Source organism: Pyrgilauda ruficollis, unplaced genomic scaffold, assembly GCF_017590135.1.
Source record: "Pyrgilauda ruficollis isolate IOZ18807 unplaced genomic scaffold, ASM1759013v1 scaffold251, whole genome shotgun sequence".
NCBI classification, from domain to species: Eukaryota; Metazoa; Chordata; class Aves; order Passeriformes; family Passeridae; genus Pyrgilauda; species Pyrgilauda ruficollis.
Window position 1 is genome coordinate 282,798 of NW_024523834.1, and position 20,437 is coordinate 303,234.

At 53.8% G+C, this 20,437-nt stretch overlaps 2 protein-coding genes across 2 annotated transcripts; both read left to right on the forward strand.

Annotated features, from left to right (window-relative positions):
- The first annotated feature begins 30 nt into the window (after positions 1-30).
- On the forward strand, positions 31-15,881 carry LOC121355515 (non-lysosomal glucosylceramidase-like). The gene is made up of 18 exons (XM_041470996.1): positions 31-44; positions 1,698-1,752; positions 2,297-2,312; positions 6,506-6,666; positions 6,792-7,031; positions 7,375-7,453; positions 7,896-7,919; positions 9,239-9,392; positions 9,678-9,803; positions 9,906-10,090; positions 10,425-10,529; positions 11,175-11,282; positions 11,766-11,917; positions 12,069-12,175; positions 12,326-12,468; positions 12,781-12,896; positions 14,688-14,879; positions 14,963-15,881. The coding sequence occupies exons 1-18, from the start codon at positions 31-33 to the stop codon at positions 15,188-15,190; spliced, it is 2,205 nt and encodes a 734-aa protein (XP_041326930.1). The 3' UTR covers positions 15,191-15,881.
- A 3,602-nt stretch (positions 15,882-19,483) lies between these two features.
- LOC121355516 (avidin-like) lies at positions 19,484-20,398 on the forward strand. Its single transcript, XM_041470997.1, has 3 exons — positions 19,484-19,588; positions 19,680-19,890; positions 20,274-20,398. Exons 1-3 carry the CDS (start codon positions 19,517-19,519, stop codon positions 20,396-20,398), a joined length of 408 nt encoding a protein of 135 aa, XP_041326931.1. The 5' UTR covers positions 19,484-19,516.
- The last annotated feature ends 39 nt before the right edge of the window (positions 20,399-20,437 follow it).

Sequence of the window (20,437 nt, forward strand, 5' to 3'; positions counted from 1 at the left end):
CCCTGCCCCCCTGCCCCCACCCCCCTACCGATGGGTCTGCGAAGGTCGGATGTGCATGTTAAGCTGTTGTTTTTGCAAACTGGTTTGTGTTGGAAGGGAATTATTTACTTAGTGAGAAGCCAACATTCACTGAATATCTGGGACATTGGATCTTAATAATGACAAAAGTTGTATTTATACAGGAATTCTTAGACAACTGTAAGAACAAATTTTCATTAATTCCCCTTATGTTACACTTGCTGCTGGCCAAGGAGGCTGAAGTGAATGGATTCAGCCCAGAGTTTCTCACCCATTTCTGAATGGTTTTCAAGGCACTCTCCTAAAATGCATGTTTTTGTTTCCCGAATCATTATGCCAAAAGCTGATGGAGCCTATTCACCAGCAAATAACACTTTTTGTAAACTGGAGACAAGGCTGTTTTTTGCAATGTCTCAAAAATAAACAATATGTATTTTTATTTTTCTCAGCCTTTGCTTTCTCTTAAATTTCACATTTGAGCCCTGGTTTCTCTCTGACAATAAATTTTATTGCTATCCAGGCTGGAGAGAATTGTATTTCTGCTGCTGACATCTCCACAGACCCCTCTCCTCCCTACAGGAGCCCTACAGCCCTCTTGCATCCTGCCTGGAAGAAATCCCTCTCTAGAGAGCTGGCTGGCAGCCTCACGTTCCTCCCCAGTGCGTTCTGTCCCAGAAATCAACTGTTTAACAAGGTGTGTTTTAGCACATAGCTGCCATTTGCTCTGACTGTTTTTTGGCAAGCAGGTGCTGCCCAGAGCATTGCCAATGTTTGGGATAACAAGCAGGGTAAATCCGGGAAGGCTGCAGAGGGCAGGAGGGGCAGACATCATCCCTTCTCCATCACCCCTCTCCATCACCACGGTTCAGGGGGCTCCTGCAGGAACCCTGTGGATGGACAACGCAAAGTCTCCCCACTGTTGATGGCAGCCCACAGCTCATTTACAGGCGTAGGTTTATTTTAGCATCACACAAACAATAATATTCATTTGTTCACATAATCTTTATTTTTCCTGTACTTTACAATCCCTGTGGCTCATCTCACAGGTTCAGGGCCCAGCTCTGTGCCCAAGCAGGCAGATTTCTTGACTGATTTCAGCTGAGTGCTGAGTGTCTCCGTGGGGTTTGTGCCCTCCAAAGATCAGAGAATAAATTGCCTTGGAGCTGGCAATCATCACCAGGACTAAATTCTGCAATGCCATGCCTGAGCCCTGGCACAGCAGAAAGTGGGGGCAACCAGCAGTCAAGGAAGAAATCCAAAGCAGGAAGCACTGAAGAAGTTAAAAGTCATCAGGGCTGTGGTTTAAAACTCATGCACATTCAGGGTGTTGTGAAAAATAAGGACTGGTGAATAATAGTAAGAAAAACTTGAAAAACTTGAAAAAATAAACTTGCAAAACAGTGGTGCAGGCAAAGTGTCTGTGACCAGGGACTGTCCTCTCAGCCCCCAGCTCCATCCATGCAGAAGCTGATGAAAGCTGAGCCTGTCAGATACAAGACTAATGGAGGTGACACAGCCCAGAGTGGAGGAGAAATCAGAATTATCCCTTTTTACAGACTGAACCCCAATTTTTGGAAGGCATGTTGCCTGGGATTAAGGAACAGTATTGAGGTGTCAAAGCAGCACCAGTCCAGTCAGAAGCTGTGCTGTCCTCAGTGCCTGCTCTTGTTCCTTGCCAGCTGGATTGGGACATCGCTGCTATTGTTGGAAGCTGCCAACAGGATACGGATGGACGTGGGAACCTTGGGTGTTCCTCACTGATGTGCTGGCACCCCTGTCCCACCAACCTTGCCACGGTGACCCTAAGGGACTGCATCTCCATCCCTTTCCATCGTCTGTGGGCTTTTCCATGTGAGGATGACACCGGCTGCTCTGGGCGTGCTGCATCCAGGACAACCTGTCCTTCCTGGATATTGTTACTTTTCTACTCATGTGGTTGCAGGAACACTCCCATGGGGAGTGCAGAAAAGGCTATTTGTCACCCACTGACAGCCCTGGGCCACCATGGCAATGCCCTGCCTGCCCAGTTCCCAAGACAGACAAGTGGGGGAAGAATGCTCACAGCAAATAGGATAGGCTGCTTGCCATCCCACCCTAAAGGCTGCTGAGGACTGAGGGAACGCTGAGCTCTAAAGTGGACAGAAAGAGCTGATAGTCCTTCCTGTGGTGTCCTCAGGGCCCTCCTGTGATGCCCTCAGAGATGCCCTGCCCTACCTGCGGGGTTCACAGAGCTCCACTGCCGTCCCTGTGATGCCCTTCATGCTCTTTTTCTGTCCAGCTCTATCCGAGATCAGGTGAGCTCCCTGTCCCTGCCCTGCACAAGTCCCCTGTGCATCCCCAGAGAGGATGGGGCTATCCTACCCCACGGATGTCCCTTCAGGAGGCTCAGCTCCCTCTGCTATAAAAAAGGGGCTGAGGGGGCGTGGGGCAGCAGTGCAGGCAGAGCCCTGGCACCACACACAGCCACCACTGCCATGGGGACCCCAGACGCTGCTGCTGCTCGCCCTGGCCCTGTGATGCTGCATCCAGGGAGGTGAGGGCAGCCCTGGGGCAGAATCTGGCCGTGCCGTGCTGAGCCGTGCTGTGCTGTGCCAGGTGCAGGGTGAGGGGCTGCAGGCCCTGGCTGTGCTGTGCCACACTGTCTAACAGGCTGTATGCTCTTGTTGAGCCCTGGAATGCCATCCAATGCCATCCCGCCCCATCCCAGTGCTATCCCATGGTGCAGCATCCATGACCATGGGAATTTCTGGCTGTGCTGTCTCTGTGAGTACTGTTGATGACTTAGCCATGGTATAGGGGAGAATCCAGCACTCCCAGCTCTGTCCTGCTCTGCCTGGCAAGGGAGAGGTGCTGTCCCAGCTGGTGCTCATGCTGCTGCTCCCTGGTGCCACAAAAAGGGGCCATGCTGACCCCACACATGCAGGACCCATGTCCCACTGCTTAGGGAGGCTGGAGCAGCGGCTGTGACTCAGCATTTACCAAGGCATCCATCAAAACTCACAGTTCCCAGCATTGTCTGGGAACACAAGAGGAAGGGCAGCAGACCTCCCTAATCCCCATGCCTCCCTAACCAGGCTGGTGCAACCTTCAAAGGTTGTGCTGGCACAGAAAGGAGGAAAAGGAAGTAAGGTGCCCAGCCCTGAGCAGAAGGGCACAGGGTTTGGTTAACTGGCACAGCTGTTGCTCACAGAGGTATTTTCTGGCTCCTGGCCTTAGTGCACCTTGCAGGCAGCAGAAAAGAGAGCAAGGGTCAGGTCTTTCATGCCATTACATATGGAGGAGTGGGTAAGGAGGCACATCCCGCTCCCTTCAGCAAAACTCCACAAGAGTCAGGCACCACTGGGACTTGTCCCCTCCCTGCCTCCCTAGCCCTTCAGCCTAGTCCAGGAAGATAATGGGGAATTGCAAGAGTTCCCTCTTCCACCTTGGTCCTGTGCCAAAGAACACACCAAAGAAGAACGAGAGTAGACAGCTGGACAGATTTATTAAGAATTGAAGTGATTTATCCCCTTGAATGTGCTCCACTGCCTGCCCCCAGCACCAGCAGGGAGGGGCCATGGTACCAGACCAGGACCTGCTTCTTGGGCTCAGATTGTCACTGTGCAGGGAGCCGGGTCTCCCCTGGGGATTGTATCTGCCACAGGCCCTCCTGGGGCAGAGCCAGTCACTGTGTGCAGTGCCACCCCAGGACAACTACAGCATCCGTGTGCCCCAGTGCACCGCTCCAATATCCTCACACACACGCTCACCCACACCCTCTTCTTTCCCTGCAGCACAGCTGCCCACCTCCCCCAGCCCAATGACTGCAGGAGAGAGGTCTCCTGTGCCCCTGGGCAAGGTACCAGCTGCAGCTTGGGATGGCTGGGGAGCCTGCAGGCTGGCAGAGCCCTGAGTGCACAGAGATGGGGCGTTTGGTCTTGGTGCTCGTGTGGACCCCTCAGGCTCCGTCTAGAACAAGAATAAATTTTCCATGAGGAAAAGGGCAACACTGCTTGCCGGGTCAATTGTCCCTAAATAGCACCTTAGGAAAATAACAAGAGGAAGTGAAAAAGCCTCTTTCCCCAAAAATCTTTTAAAAAATTCTGCTCTGTAGAATGATGTTGAACTCCATTCCACCTTCCTCCTGGGGAGGCTGACAGCTCATCCAGCTCGTGCATCTCCAAAAACAGACTCTCTCCCCAAAGCCCTCCCAACTCCAGAAATTTTGCTTCGGGGGCCTGACCAACCAGGCCAACCTCATCAAGTTTTTGGTTACCAACGCTTGTTCCTTAGGGTAAGGACTATTTAAGAACCGCACTTTCTCCTTCACTGTACTGTTCTCTCAGCCTTTGCACCAGCTACAGGAAGCACCACAATGCCTTCAAAAGACAGGACACTGGCTAAAGGTGAACAAAAGACTGTCCAGGATCAGCAAGGCTGGAGGTGTTTTTCCACCAAATGCAAAAATTATGGCCAAGCCAGTCTGGCAACATCAGAATTTATCTTGCAGCTGCAAAGTCCATGTTATGGATACTGTTAGGTTTGTCTGTGTAACTGCTGGGAATTTTGGGGAAATGAAGTACAAGAAAAATTCAGCTTCAGGTCAAGGAAGAAACAAAACCAGCTTAGTCAGAATGAGTTCCAAAGTACTTTAATCCTTTCAGTTTTGTAACCGGATGATGGTGCAAAGGGTTGTGACCTAGAGTGGGCAACTTGGAGAGAGAGAAGAGGCAGCCTGGGGATGAAGAAGTCAGACTGAGGTACCCATGACCCCTGGTGGTTTTATGTGTCTGGTTGCAGGTACATGAAACTATTCTCTCAAGCGAAAGTTAAAGACTTCTCGAAAGTCAGCTGTGCTTGCTGGTTAAGCACTTATTTCAGGAGATTATCAGGAAAAAGTAAAAACCTCCCTCTGACTATAAGGAAAAAAATCAGCAAAGAACTAAGGTAAGAACTAAAAACATTTACCAAAATAGACTGAAGCTATTGAGTAGCTATTCAGTATAGACTGAAGCACACTGAGGAAGCTATTGTCAAAACAGAAAAAGAGAACAAAGAAACACAAGGCAAACAAAAAGAAACCTGCAAACATGCAAACAAAAAGAAATCAAAAACAACCATCCAGCTCCTGAGCATGGAAACAACCTCCCAGCTCAGCAAAAAGCAGCAGAGCAGCAGCACAGTGAGGACTACAATGAGATTAAAACCCCCTGTACTTAGCTGAAAAAATATAGCATTTGCAAGATTTTGGTTATTGATAGTAAAGACAGGAAATGTCTTTGCAGAAGTCATGGAGTAATCACAGCATCAAATTGCAAGAGAGACAAGAGCCATGAGGCTCATCAGCACAGCTGGGGACATGCCAGACACTTATTCCCACCCTGGTGACACCAGAGTCAGGGCAAGCAGAGGCTGGGATGACACCAGGCAGCATCTCGCCAGGGAAGGCTGGGCAGTCCAACCACAGAGCTTGGGCACACTCAAAGCAAAAGCAGCAAATCCCTTCTCTCTGTGCTCAAGCCAAACATCCCTGTAGATATTTATTCCCAGTGTGGCTCTGGAGATAAACCCAGAGGGTGCTGTAGGAATCAGTGAAGGGCTGCAGTGCCCTTCTCTGGCAGAAGCTTTTGGGCACACTCTCTTCAGGACTGGATCACGGGCTGTTCTTACGTCGCATTTCTGACCCGTTCACTGCTGACTTGTGCATGCACCAAGGCCACGTCAATGAGCTCACAGACACAGGGATGCCAGACAGGCAATGGAGCAAAATCCATGGGAAAAATCCATGAAATGTCACAGCAACAGAGGATGGGAATTCACTAGTCCCAGCTGCAGTCAGCTCAGAGCTCACCAGAGAGCAGGGACAAGTGCCACCTTCAGCAGCAGCACGAGGCTGAGCTGGGAAAGGGCAGGCCACATTCTGGACTGCACATCTGCTGTTCCCTCCCCAAAAGGAACTGCAGCAGGGATTTACTGAAGGAGGGCTGCGCCAGACCCTGCCTGGAGCCCTGGGCACAGCCCCAGCCCTACACTGGGTTAAACACAGGAGGGAATGAGCAGCTCAAGGCACCTGAAGCTCCCCTCTTGCCGGCCGCTTTCCCAGCGTTTCCCCACTGCCGGGACAGAGCTGCTTGCCGGCCGCTTTCCCAGCGTTTCCCCACTGCCGGGACAGAGCTGCTTGCCGGCCGCTTTCCCAGCGTTTCCCCACTGCCGGGACAGAGCTGCTTGCCGGCCGCTTTCCCAGCGTTTCCCCACTGCCGGGACAGAGCTGCTTGCCGGCCGCTTTCCCAGCGTTTCCCCAGGGCCGCACTCAGCAGGTGCGGGCAGGGGAAGCCCCGCAGCCGTGCGGGATCTCGGCATTGCAGCCAGGGCTGGCTCAGCGCTGCCCGTGCCGCTGCCAGCCCCAGGCGAGGGTGGCAGCTGTGCTGCTGACACGTCTGACCTTCCTCTTACCCCGGCGTTGCAGCACGTGAGCCTGTATCGGCCTGCCGAGCCGGTGAGTGATGAGACACCCGGCTGAGCCCTAAAGGCCGCTTTGCGTCCCTCTGCTGCCCGGCGTGCTGCTTGCCAGCCCAGGGCTGCTTCTCTTCTGAATTTTCTCTTGCCTGCCTCCCCAAGTCCTCTGCTGCTGCTGCTGCTCCTCGGCTTGGCCGGGGACTGCGAGGCCAGGTTGCTCTTGCCAGCGCTCTTGCTGTCGCTGCGCGCTGCGCGGTGTCCCCAGCAGGGGGGAAGCGATGCTGGGGCAGCTGCCTTGGAGCAGCAGCCCTGGAGGCAGCGCTCTGCGTCTCTGCCAGGACTCCAGCTTGCCGGTGGGAGTGTTCGTCTGGGAGGTGGAGAACGGGAGGGATGAGGCCGTGGAAGTGTCCATCATGTTCAGCCTGCAGAACGGCGCGGGAGCGAAGGAGGCCGGGAGCGGCGGGCACTGGAACGAGCCCTTCACCTTGCAGAAGGACGGCCAGCGGGTTGCTGGGGTGCTGCTGCACCACTGCCCGGCCGTGAACCCCTTCACCCTGGCCATCTCTGCCCGGGAGAAGGTAAAGGGCTGGCCCTGCAGCTGCGGCTGCTGCTGGGGAGGTTGTGCAGCCCTGCTGCGTGCGGGGGAGCTGCCTGCGGGCAGCTGGCAAAGGACGGGGGCGCAACGGCTTGGGGCTGGCACCGTTTCTCAGCGCTTGCCTGACACCAGGAGTGGGGACATGAGCTCCCTGAGGGCACCCTCTTTGGGAATGGTGTCAGGAGAGCGGTGGGGCAACGAATTGAGAGTTGCTGGGCAGCACATGAGAAGTGAGTGTCATGTCCTGGTGGTGGTATTGGGGAGGGGAGAGCATTAATCTTCTCCTCCAAAGGAGCAGCACCTGATGATGCTCTTCCCTTGTTCAGGCTGGCACGGGAGTCACCCATGTTACGGCATTCAATCCCACGGGATTGGGTAGAGAGGTGTGGCAGGACCTCCTGCAGGATGGCTGTAGCAGTGTGCCCCTTATGACAGAGTGGCAAAACTAACCTTTGTCCCCCAAAAAAGGAAAGAAGCCCAGAAGTTTCTCTCAATGATTAGGTGAAAAGCCACCTCATAGGACCTCAGGGACTTCACCAAACACTGGAGAACATGTAATTGGATAGAAGCCAAAAAGTCCCGCCTGAGCCATCAGGTAGAAAACAACAGAACAAAAGAGCTAAAAGGCTTTTGTGAGGTGTTGTTACCAGGAGCAGACCTCTGCACCTGGCTCGAGTTTTTCTGTTTGTTATTTTGCCTTTTATTAAACCTTTTTTGTTTCTAACACTGCAGCAGAAGTCATCCTGCTTATTTTATGCCCCCAAAGTAATAGCTGAGCTATCCTTGGTTGTATTAAGTTTCTTTTGAGGGCTTATGAGACCTGGCCCAAGAAAAACAAACTTAATAGATGGCAGGCTGGATTCACCCACTGGTGAGTGCCTCTGTCCTGCGTGGGACGGGTGCAGGGGGAGCAGGGCAAGTGGGTGGCCGTGCTGCTTGTGGGCACCCAAGCCAGGGCAGAACTCTTTCCTCCAGCCTCCTTGGCTGTTCAAAATCTCTCCCGGATGCTGTGCTTGTTCCCAAACTTAGGCTGTATCCAAACTTCCCATTGCTAGTCCTTGCTGTGGTTCCTCAAAAGCTGCTCATACCACTATCACACTGTTCTTGACAGTTAGTGGTGCCCTGACACACTACGAGGAGTGGGAGTTGGGCTGTTCTTGGATATTGGTTACACGTGCCAGAATCTCGTTATTCTGTGTGTGGTTGCACACTGAATTGAAATTTCTGCTAGGAAGGCAATGTGCTGCCCAGCCCCCTTCCCTTAGTTCCTGTTTCCAGATAAACGAGCTGTGTCCTGTCAGAATTGTTACCACCAGCGTTTAACAGTGCTTGGGGTTTAGTGCTGCTGTCACTTTCTGTCCTCTTCCTACTGTAACAGTTCTCTGAACATCTCTGATATTCTTCTGATAATTCTGCATCCATCCTCAGGTCTCTGCTCACTCCCTTGGGAGGAGCCTTGAAGCAGGGTGCCATCTCCTGCCTTTGGTACTCATCTTCTATTGCCATAAAAGGTGACCATTTCCCTATTGTCTGTCAGTTTTTAAACATGGATAATGCTGACAATCTAGTGATGCTGGGTCTTTGCAAGATTTCTTGAGGCTTAAATTACATGAATGAAGCATTTAGTATGTAAGTCTTTCCAGAAAAATAAGCTTCCTGCCTAGATGCACTCAGAGCTCTCCAGGCTATTGGGATGTGGTTTTTCTTCATGCATGCCAGACATTATCATAGTCAGGATCTGCACTTATGTCGCTCTAATGAGTTTACCTTATACACATGTCAGAACCAGCATATAATTATCCAGCCACCTCAGGGCTTTTCTGAAATACCAGCATGGCTCAAGCACCCTGCAGAAAGCTGGAAACAATGACTGTCCCTAGAAAGTCACAGTGTCTCTGACTGCAGTGCAGATACAGAGTCATGGGATACTCTGTAGCTTCCATTCATGCCTGGTGGCTTTTCCTGCCTGATCTGTTCCTGTTCTTGGATGAATCATTTTAACCACTCCTCCCATGGAAGGTTTTTTTTCCTGCGGCAACATCATCACTTAAAGCCCTGGGCTGTACCTTCCAAGTTGTACAGGAGTTTTGGTATGCCCAGTCTCATCTCCCTCAAGGTGTGTGTGAACTTCAGTTACGCTCCCTTTCCTCTTCCTTGGTTGCTTAAGAATATCTTAATTTTTCCTGGCAGGTAAAAGCAGGCCGACAGAGAAGGGGGAGGTGACAGCAGCAGCAGTGTGTGCCAGCTGTAGGGTGCCTGCCCATGGGCACAAGACGCTGGAGTTAGCCCTGGCTTGGGACATGCCCTGTGTTCACTTTGGCTCCAAGGAGAAGCTGCACCTCAGGTAGCTGGGTTCTCTCCACTGGTGTTTGGCTCATGCCCCCAAAGCCCCGTTTTCCCTCCTCCCTGTCTTATGCACTGTGAGGGGACCTTTTGCCACCCACTCCTTGTGGCTGTGGCCACAAGGGAGGGCTCAGGGGGAGGCCAGTTCAGGGAGGGGACCCTCTGTCCAGCCCCTGCAGCAGCAGTTGAGTTCTGCTGTTGTCTGTAGTCCATTGTCCCTCTGTGGTGTCCGTGCGGGTTTCCCAGGTGGAGCCCACGGGGTGCTGACCAGACCCTCCCTTGGCAGGCGGTACACCCGGTTTTTTGGCAGCAAAGGCGATGCTGCTCCTGCCCTGTCCCATTATGCCCTGACACACTACGAGGAGTGGGAGAGGAAGATCGAAGCGTGGCAGAATCCCATCCTGGAGAACAGGTAGGGCAGATGAGAGCACCTTCCCAGAGGCCCTCTGGGCTTGGCTGCCACAGGAGCATCACCATGTCGGCCTCGGAGGCTGAGCTTCCCTCTTTCCCACAGCCAGCTGCCTTCCTGGTACAAGTCAGCCCTCTTCAATGAGCTCTACTTCATGACGGATGGAGGGACCATCTGGATGGAGGTGCCCCCTGACTGCTGTGCCCAGGACCTGCAGGGGCCGGCAGGGGCAGGGCTCTCCCACCTCCTCCCTGTCCTGCAGGAGTACGGAAGGTTTGCTTATTTGGAAGGTAACTCACAAGGATGTGAGGGATTCTCCAACCTCAAGCCCTCCCATTACTGTAGCCATGTGGTTTGAACCTGCCATGGGGATGTTTTCGCACTCCAGTGTGCAGGGAGCAGTGCTATTCCCAGGAAAAGCCCTTGCAGGCCTGAAGGATAGGGCATGGAGTGTTGCCCACATCCCTGGTGCTCTGTGTAGAGAATGAAAGCCTCTTTGAACGGGAGCCCCTGCCTGTGCTAGGAAAGATGCCCCTGTCCTGGGCCATGTGGAGGGAGGACCTTTGCCCCTTTCCCCTCCCCGTGGCCGTCTCCTCTCCCTCACCACCTGCCCTGTCCTGCCAGGCCAGGAGTACCGGATGTACAACACCTACGACGTCCATTTCTACGCCTCCTTCGCTCTCATCATGCTGTGGCCCAAGCTGCAGATCAGCCTGCAGTATGACATTGGTGAGTGTCCCCAGAGCCCTGCCTTGGTGCCTGCTCAGGGCTTCACCTCGGGGAGAGGTGGACACCTTGGGACAGCTGCTGCTGCTGCTGCTGCTGCAGAGATGTGTGCCATGGAGCCCCTCCAGCCACTCTGCTGAGCGCAGGACTGCAGCCCTGGGATGTTGCTGCCCCAGCAGCTCTGTGCCCAGCACTGGGGATGCCTTCTTGCCATGCTGGGGGTGCACAGCTGGCTCTGCCTGTCCTGGGAGAGCCCCTGCTCTTGCCAGCCCTGTCTTTGCCCCTTGCAGAGGGGACATGGAGCTGTTTGCAGACTCCCAGTGCTCTGGCTGGGTTTGGTGACTGTTTGTTGCTGGCCTGGGTAGGAGTGTGGAGCACAGCCCTTTGCTGGGCTCTGGTAGGGCTGAGTCCACTGGGTTTCCTTCCCAGCCCTCCCTACTTAAGGGAGTAGTGACAGTTGCATTCCCTTCTGACTGGGGGATGGAGAGAAGCCTGTCCCTTCAGCCCTTTGCCGAGAGATGTGATCTTGGAGCTCCAAAGGGCAGCCTGGCATGCTGGTGCCGGTCGTTCTGCCTGTGCTTATGCTTGGACCTTTCTGCAGCAGCTTCTGCTGCCCTTCTTACTTGTCCTGCTTTGTGTCCTCTACAGCTGTCACTGTGGTGAACGAGGATGTCCAGCCCCGGCAGTACCTGATGTGTGGTCAGACAGCCCAGGTGAAGATGAAGAATGTGGTGCCACATGACATTGGGGACCCAGGTGAGGGGTCTGTTGGGCCAGTGGAGGAGCAGAGGGGATGCCAAACTGTGGGAAGTGGGTATGGTGCATGAAGTATACTGTTTATTGTTGGCAAGCATTGGAACTGGCTGCCTGGGAAATTGTGGTGCCACCATCTGTGGTGTATTTAAAAGAAGCGTAGATGTGGCACTTAGGGATGTGGTTCAGTAGTGGACTTAGCAGTGCCGAGAGGTCTTTTCCAACTTAAAATGATTTTGTGATTCTGTATTTTCTGGGAATGGAAAGCTGGATAGTGTGGGGTGGTGATGAAGACCATGCTGCATGGATCTTTTACACGGGAGACGAGGGAAGTAGCGGGAAGGCTGTTCTCGCTAGAGATGGCACAGGGTACAACATATTATTTCAGTGCTGTTTGATCACAGCACCCTTGGCTCCTTGCTCCTGTGTAGGAGGAGGGATGTTTCTTGCTTGCTGCCCTGCTGCATCTGGTCTGTCCTGGTTTAGGTGACGAGCCATGGCAGCGTGTCAATGCCTACCTGATGCACGACACAGCTGACTGGAAGGACCTCAACCTGAAGTTTGTGCTGCAGGTGTACCGTGACTACTACCTGACCCATGACTCCCTGTACCTGCGGGACATGTGGCCAGTGTGCCAGGTACTGGGAGATCAGACCGTGGGGCATCACCCTTTCCCACTTCCCACTTCAGGAGCCAAGCAGCTTCCTGAGAGGATGGATGCTCCCAAGCGGAGTGTAAGGAGCTTCCGGGATGTGAGGACTGTGCGACCATGTCCTGCCTCTCCCACAGGCTGTGATGGAGTCGGAGCTGAAGTTTGACACGGATAACGATGGGCTCATTGAAAACGGTGGCTTTGCTGACCAGACGTACGACGCGTGGGTGGTGCATGGAGCCAGGTGAGCAACCCCCCAAGAGAGGCAGGGGGGGTTGGAGATGGGGGCTGTGGGGAAGGGACATAGCTCAGAGCTGGGCTATTGTATCCCATTTGTCACAGAACCCTTGAGGTGTCCCTCATTCCTGACGCTTCTCTCATTTGGCTCCGGCAGTGCCTACTGTGGCGGACTGTGGCTGGCTGCTGTCTGCATGATGTGCAAGATGGCAGAGGTGCTTGGGGATACTGAGATCCAGCAGAAATACCTGGACATCCTGAACAGGGGCAAGGAGGCATTTGAGAGGATGCTCTGGAATGGTGGGTGCTCAGCAGTGGGGAACCACACTCAGCTGGCTGTGCATCCCTTGGGAGGGTGTGGTTCCTCCTTGGATCCTCCTTGTGGGGAATGAGGGAAGGAAGGGGCAATACTGTCCCTGCAAGCTGGGGGGAAGGAAGGGAGATGCTGCCCCTCCAAATGGAGGGGAAGGAGAAGGAATAGGTGTGGGAAAGGGAGAAGAGTTTTGTGGAAAAAGCATCTGTGCTCCTGCTGCACAGAGAGATGTGTAGGGACAGCTCACACAAGACAGTATATTAATCTATTGATTTTAAACTGTTTCCTGCCTTTTCCAGGAAAATACTACAATTATGATAGCAGTGGAAGTGACACATCCAGCAGCATCATGTCAGATCAGTGTGCTGGGCAGTGGTTTCTTGGAGCTTGTGGCCTGGACCAAGGGGAGTTTGAGGTAAGAGAAGGGGCTGCCTGGTACGATTGTGGCGAGATGGGACCTGTGGCAGGAGGGAAGCAGCAGCAGGGCTGGCATGTGTTGGGGGTTACACTTTAGGGCTAGTGTGGGAGGAACCTTCCTGCTCTCTCACTCTGCATACCATAGTGGAGGCTGTTGGATGTAGAATACAGTGGAATCCATCTTAAACCAGAACCCTCTCACAGGGAGGCCATGCATGCAGGGATGTGTAACTGCAGCTAGCTTTGGCCCCACTGGGGTTTGTTGTGGCCAAGGTGCTGTTGGTTTAAAAACGGTAGAAAAAAGTGTATGAAAATTTCCACATTATTTTCTGTCCTAAAAAGTCCAAAATTAATATCAGACAGAACTATGGCTTATTCCAAGTCCTGAAGGCTCTTCAGTTGCTCTTCAGTTGCAAGAGTAGAATTGGCTGCAGCCTCCTCATGTCTGCTGGGATGGTCAGAGCAGCCACTGGTGCTGCAACACCTTAAAGGGAGAGGGGCAGTGCAGAACCATTGGGCAGTTGTCAGAGCAAAGCTTTCTGGCATTCACGGGCAGGCAAAGGCCTCAGCTGAGTGCAGGGAGCAGTGGCTGTGTCTGTGGGAGGCTGACAAACCACTTCACTGTGTGTTGGGAAATCAGAGGGGAGCTTCAGGTGCCTTGAGCTGCTCATTCCCTCCTGTGTTTAACCCAGTGTAGGGCTGGGGCTGTGCCCAGGGCTCCAGGCAGGGTCTGGCGCAGCCCTCCTGCAGTAAATCCCTGCTGCAGTTCCTTTTGGGGAGGGAACAGCAGATGTGGTGCAGTCCAGAATGTGGCCTGCCCTTCCCCAGCTCAGCCTCGTGCTGCTGCTGAAGGTGGCACTTGTCCCTGCTCTCTGGTGAGCTCTGAGCTGACTGCAGCTGGGACTGGTGAATTCCCATCCTCTGTTGCTGTGACATTTCATGGATTTTTCCCATGGATTTTGCTCCATTGCCTGTCTGGCATCCCTGTGTCTGTGAGCTCATTGACGTGGCCTTGGTGCATGCACAAGTCAGCAGTGAACGGGTCAGAAATGCGACGTAAGAACAGCCCGTGATCCAGTCCTGAAGAGAGTGTGCCCAAAAGCTTCTGCCAGAGAAGGGCACTGCAGCCCTTCACTGATTCCTACAGCACCCTCTGGGTTTATCTCCAGAGCCACACTGGGAATAAATATCTACAGGGATGTTTGGCTTGAGCACAGAGAGAAGGGATTTGCTGCTTTTGCTTTGAGTGTGCCCAAGCTCTGTGGCTGGACTGCCCAGCCTTCCCTGGCGAGATGCTGCCTGGTGTCATCCCAGCCTCTGCTTGCCCTGACTCTGGTGTCACCAGGGTGGGAATAAGTGTCCAGGCATGTCCCCAGCTGTGCTGATGAGCCTCATGGTTCTTGTCTCTATTGTAAGTGACAACCATAAAGCAGATGAGGATGGTGTGGTTGGCCAGGCCCCCAAAGCCCCACAAGAAGTGGGGTAGGGGCTTGGCCAGTGGTTGTGGGTGAGAAGCTGTTTTTGGAAATCAACTAGTTAGATGAGCTGTCAACATCCTCTTGAAGAATGTGCAATGTGGTTCAGCACATCTCTGTAAAGTATTTTGGTGGCTTTTTTATCCTTCTGGAGAAAGAGACGTTTCACTTCCTCCTGTTATTTTTTGAGGTGGGAATTTTTTGCTATTGACCCAGCGAGCTGTGTTGCCCTTTTCCTCATGGAAAATTTAATCCCACTCCAGACCCAGCCCGAGGGGTCCACATGATCACCAAACCCATCTCTGTCCGCCCAGGTTTTCCCCAAGAGTCACATTCTCAGCGCACTCAAGACCATCTTTGAGAAGAACGTGCTGGGCTTCGCGGGCGGCGCCATGGGGGCCGTGAACGGCATGAGACCCGACGGCGTGCCCGACACCTCCAGCGTGCAGTCCAACGAGGTGTGGGTCGGCGTGGTCTACTCCCTGGCTGCCACCATGATCCAGGAGGTGAGCGTGGATGTGCTGCTGCCGCCGCACTCCCCAGCCTGTGCTCCTTGGCCGTGCTGATGGTCCTGTTCCCTCTCGTGCAGGGCATGGTGGAGGAAGGCTTCCGCACGGCAGAGGGCTGCTACCGGACGGTGTGGGAACGGCTGGGCATGGCTTTCCAGACACCGGAGGCCTATCGGGAGAAGAAGGTGTACCGCTCGCTGGCCTACATGCGGCCCCTCAGCATCTGGAGCATGCAGCTGGCCCTGGAGCGCCGGGCTGGCCGGGCACCAGCACCCGCACAGCTCCCCCAGGGCAGCACCCCCCCTTGAGCCTCGTGGCGCTGGGCAGGGCACGGGGTGCACCATGGGCTGGGGGGTGCAGATGGCAGGCAGGGACCCTCCCCTCCCTCTCTGTGCTAGTACTCACATTGCTGTTTTCCTTCCCTACCTCCACTACGTGCCCTTGACCTCAGGGGGCTTCCAGCTGCTGATGCTGAGCACAAGGGGGGGGGACCAGAGATGTGGGGGATGTCTCCTCAGAGCGTGGTGGCTTAAGGAGTTGCTGCTGGAGCCTGTGCCTCCCCTTCCCCATCACTCGGGGCTCTGCCAGCCTGCAGGCTCCCCAGCCATCCCAAACTGCAGCTGGTACCTTGCCCAGGGGCACAGGAGACCTCTCTCCTGCAGTCATTGGGCTGGGGGAGGTGGGCAGCTGTGCTGCAGGGAAAGAAGAGGGTGTGGGTGAGCGTGTGTGTGAGGATATTGGAGCGGTGCACTGGGGCACACGGATGCTGTAGTTGTCCTGGGGTGGCACTGCACACAGTGACTGGCTCTGCCCCAGGAGGGCCTGTGGCAGATACAATCCCCAGGGGAGACCCGGCTCCCTGCACAGTGACAATCTGAGCCCAAGAAGCAGGTCCTGGTCTGGTACCATGGCCCCCTCCCTGCTGGTGCCGGGGGCAGGCAGTGGAGCACATTCAAGGGGATAAATCACTTCAATTCTTAATAAATCTGTCCAGCTGTCTACTCTCATTCTTCTTTGGTGTGTTCTTTGGCACAGGACCAAGGTGGAAGAGGGAACTCTTGCAATTCCCCATTATCTTCCTGGACTAGGCTGAAGGGCTAGGGAGGCAGGGAGGGGACAAGTCCCAGTGGTGCCTGGTTCTTGTGGAGTTTTGCTGAAGGGAGCGGGATGTGCCTCTTTACCCCCTTTTCCAGATGTAATAGCAGCAGGTAAGACTGCTTCTTGCTTGCCTCCTGGCTCTGCCCTGTCTTTCAGGCAGCAGAGGAGAGAGCATTCCTCCTGTGAAGGCCTCTCTGGGCAGCAGCTGAGCCACAGGGCTGCAGGCCCTCGACCACATCAAGTCCCTTTCTGCTCAGGGCTGGGCACCTTGCTTCCTTTTCCTTTTTTCTCTGCCACTGCAGCATTTGAAGGCTGTAAAATCCTTGTGTGGGAGGGATAGAAAGGAGGGAGCTCCTGTTGTGCCCACAGAAACACAGATCTCCTGGACAGATGGGTACAATGTCCCTAGGACAGAGAGACGGACACCCCAGGCACCTTTCTGTAGAAGGATGCTGTGCCTGCAATAGGGGTGAAGTAACTTGAACAATTCCCTATTTGCCAATATTTGTAGTTCCCTATTTGCAGTGGTGAATGGAGAAAGGGGTGTCATGCTGCTTTTGGTGCTGAATAATGTTGAAATGAGTCTGACTTGTCAGACCCTAACGCTCAACATCCTGAGTAGCGATGTGAAGGTGTGATAGAACTGGTAAAGAACCAAAGAAAGGAAACCAGCAAGTGATACACTATCAGTAGTATCTTGAGCTGCCAGGGCTGACATCCTGCTGATAGTCAGTCACATTATACTGTAAAAGCTTGCTCCCAATTTCTAAGGTCAGGGTCTTCTAAAACCCTCCTTCCCACAGTGTGTGTGGAGATTTCCTTCCTTGCATGGGGATACCCTCTTCTTGAGGCTGAACCAAAGAGATTTGCCCACAATTACTGGTATGGGTAACTTCAGGGTCTACTTTGTATTTGGCCTTGCTAGCTTTAATATAATGAATACTGTTTCAAAATATTGCATCATACTATAGAAATTATTACAGCTTCTAATCTGTAGTAAATAATTCTTAAAGATATTTTTGTCTAATTATCATAATAAATTATTTGTTTTTTATAAATGTATCAGATTTGCAATCCTCAATGCTGTGGTACTGTGTTATACAAAGTTTCTATTACACCTGAATGATCCTTTAGACACAATCCATTGGCAAAATCTAGGGCTAAGTTGGATCCAGCTGTGCCCGAACTCTTCATTGGGTGGGATTCTAGAATGCAAGAGGGTGTTTTTTGACCCTTGTGATTCAGTAGGAGACAATTCACATTGTCTGAAGCTCCCCTCTGCCTGTGGCGCTGTTCCAGACAGACACCCCCACCATCCCATGTCCCGCATCTCCTCCATGTCCCCAGGCAGGAGCAGATGCGTGGGCCAGTGCTGTGCCCACAGCCAGGGCTCCTCTGGGTGCCACGAGGGATTAGAAGTGCCAGCCAGGGGACTCCCCGCTCCCAGCATGAGCAGGGGGTGCTGGCACTGCTCTACCTGAGAGCTGCCACTGCACAGTGGAGCTGAAGGTGGGGTAGCTCTTGGCTGCTGGGCTCCTTGCAGGGGTGGCACCAGGATCTTTGCAGGTGGTGGCTGCTGCTGTGCAGTGGCAGGAGCCCAGGAAGGTCCCAGCTGTGTTCAGGGCCAAAAGGGTCATGTAAGAGCCCAGCTCGTTTCTGCACAGGCCCTGCCCGTGAGCCTGGGGCTTGTGTGGGTGACTCAGTGCTGAGGCACGGACCCACGTTCAGCCTGGCTAAGCAGGAGATGTGTGTCCCATGGCACAGCCCCTCGCCTTGGCAGCTGGGACCAGCACATGGCCATCAGTCAGGAAAGCAGCCCTCAGTCTCTGGGCAGGGCAGCGGAGCTGAGGTGCTGGGTACCCCCTACAGCAGGATAGGTGACCCACAGCAGCCCCAGGGAAGCACAGCCAGAGCTGGCAGCCTCCTCGCTCATGGACACTGCACTGTGGCATGGCCCAGCATGGTATAGGAGAGTGCACCCAGAACCTGCAGCCCCTCAGGCAAGACCTCTGTGTGCTGGGGTGGCAGAGCATGGCACAGAGAAAACACACACCACAGGGATGATGGCACGGCCAGGGCGTGCAGCCCCTCACCCACCCTGCACCCGGGACAGCACAGCACGGCTCGGCACGGCCAGGCTGCCAGGGCTGCTCTCACCTCCCTGGTGCAGCACCAGGGGCCACGAGCAGGGCCAGGGCGAGCAGCAGCAGCAGCCCGGGGTGCCCATGGTGGTGGTGGCCATGTGTGGTGCCCAGGTTCTGCTCCTTTCATGTCAGAGAGGGCTGAGCCTCCTGCCAAGGGACACCCATGAGCCAGAGGACCCCTCTGGACAGTGATGCAGTCTGGGGGACACTGAGTGAGCTGGCAGGGAGCACAGCCAGGGAAGCAAGTGAGAAGAGCTTTAAAGATACCACAGGCCCTGTGTGGGAGCTTTGAGTACGCCACAGGAAGCACGTTGGATCTCTGGGACACCACAGAAAGAGTGGAGGAGTTCTGGGGACACCACAAGAAGGGCTCTCTTTCTGGCCATGACAGGACTTCTTTTGTGCCAAAGTGCATCCTTAGTACTCAACAGCTATGAGCGCTGGCAGATATGAAGCCTGTCCTCTCCTCTATGACCATTCTTCAGCAGATCATTATGCTGCCCCAGTGCTGCCGTTGGTGACAAATGCCATTTTTTGCTCCCAGGGGAGAATTTCTGGGCTGAGGAATAACGTTATATGGCAAGAGCAAGCTCCTATATGTCCCCCCTGCATGGTATCTTCTCATGTCAGAGCCCACAGCAAATGAAGAGGGACAAAGATGCAAAGAAGCTCTCCCTTGGGGTCACTGAGAGAGGCTGGAGTATTGTATCTGTGGGGACCTTCGTGGCAGGAAGGAATGAGGAATCTGACTCCATGTTCCCAGAAGGCTAATTTATTCTTTTATTATACTATATTATATTAAAGAATACTATATTAAACTAGACTAAAGAATACAGAAAGGATATTTACAGAATGCTAAAAAGCTAATAATGAAAACTCGTGACTCTCTCCAGAGTCCCGACACAGCTTGGCACTGATTGGCCAATGAGTCAAAACAACTCACATCTGAAACCCAATGAAACAATAATTTGTTGGTAAACAATCTCCAACCACATTCCAAAGGAGCAAAACAAAAGAGAAGCAAATGAGATTATTATTGTTTTCCTTTTTCTCTGAGCCTTCTCAGCTTTCCAGGAGAAAAATCCTGGGCAAAGGGATTTTTCAGAAAATAGGAATGTGACACTGGAGGGGTACTGTGACACCACAATACTGGAGCATCTCACCTGGGCTGTCCAGCTGCATTTATCTTGGAACAAAGGCATTCTGGGAATTACAGCTGTCTGGGGACCCTCTAATAGCTGATACATTTGGGTACACCCAGATTGCACAATGCCCTGGCCAGAGGTGCCACCCACAGCCCTGGCAGCAATAAAAAGGAGAGGGAGCAGGAGCCTCAGCAGAGACCTGCAAGGAGCACATCCCAGGTACATCAGCTGTCCTCCTGCTGCAGAGATGGTGCAAGCAACTCCCTTGCTGCTGGTGCTCTTCCTGGCCCTGGGGGCTCATGGCCTGGCTGTGAAAAAGGTACTGAGGGTGGGATGCACAGGGTGGGGTGGGCAGGGGGCTGTGGCTGCAGGCTGTGCTGGGCACAAGTGCTGAGTTCTTTCCTCTCCAGTGTGAGCTGACTGGGAAATGGAAGAATGACCTGGGCTCCAACATGACCATTAATGAAATAAATGTTGGAAATGGTGAATTCAACGGCACCTACTTCACGGCTGTGTCAACCTTCCCAGAGCCGATCAAGAAATCACCACTGGTGGGGTCCCAGCACTTCCCAAAACTGAGCCAGCCCACCTTTGGTTTCACCGTCAACTGGAGCTTTTCAAGTACTTAGACTTATCCTTGTTATGTCCCCAGAGCTCCCTTCTGCCCTCCCTGCAGTGTCCTTGCTGATTCCCTGCCTTCCCCTGCACTATCCCCACTGCTCTCCCTCTCCTCTCCCTGGAGCTCCCCCATCCCTGTCCCTGGAGCTCCTGGGTTGCTCTCAGCTCCCAGTCCCAGGGTGCAGGAGAGGCAGCAGGGGCTGAAGCCTTCACTGCCTGCCCATCTCTGTGTGACACCCCAGCCCTCTGAGCCCTCCTGCTGCTTTCCCCATGCCCACTGGCCCCAGAGGCTGGGGACAGCAGGGGTCTACTGTCCCCTGAGCTGGGACAGCCACTGACCTCCACCCCGGCCATGCTCCCCTCCACCTCCTGTCTTGTCCCCACAGAAAACATCACTGTTTTCACGGGCCAGTGCTTCGTGGATAAGCATGGAAAGGAGGTTTTGAAGACTATGTGGCTGCTGAGGTCACATGCGGAGAAACATGGAGATGACTGGAAATCCACCTTGTAAGTCCTCTGTCCCTGCCCTGCGCAGGTCCCCTGTGTACTC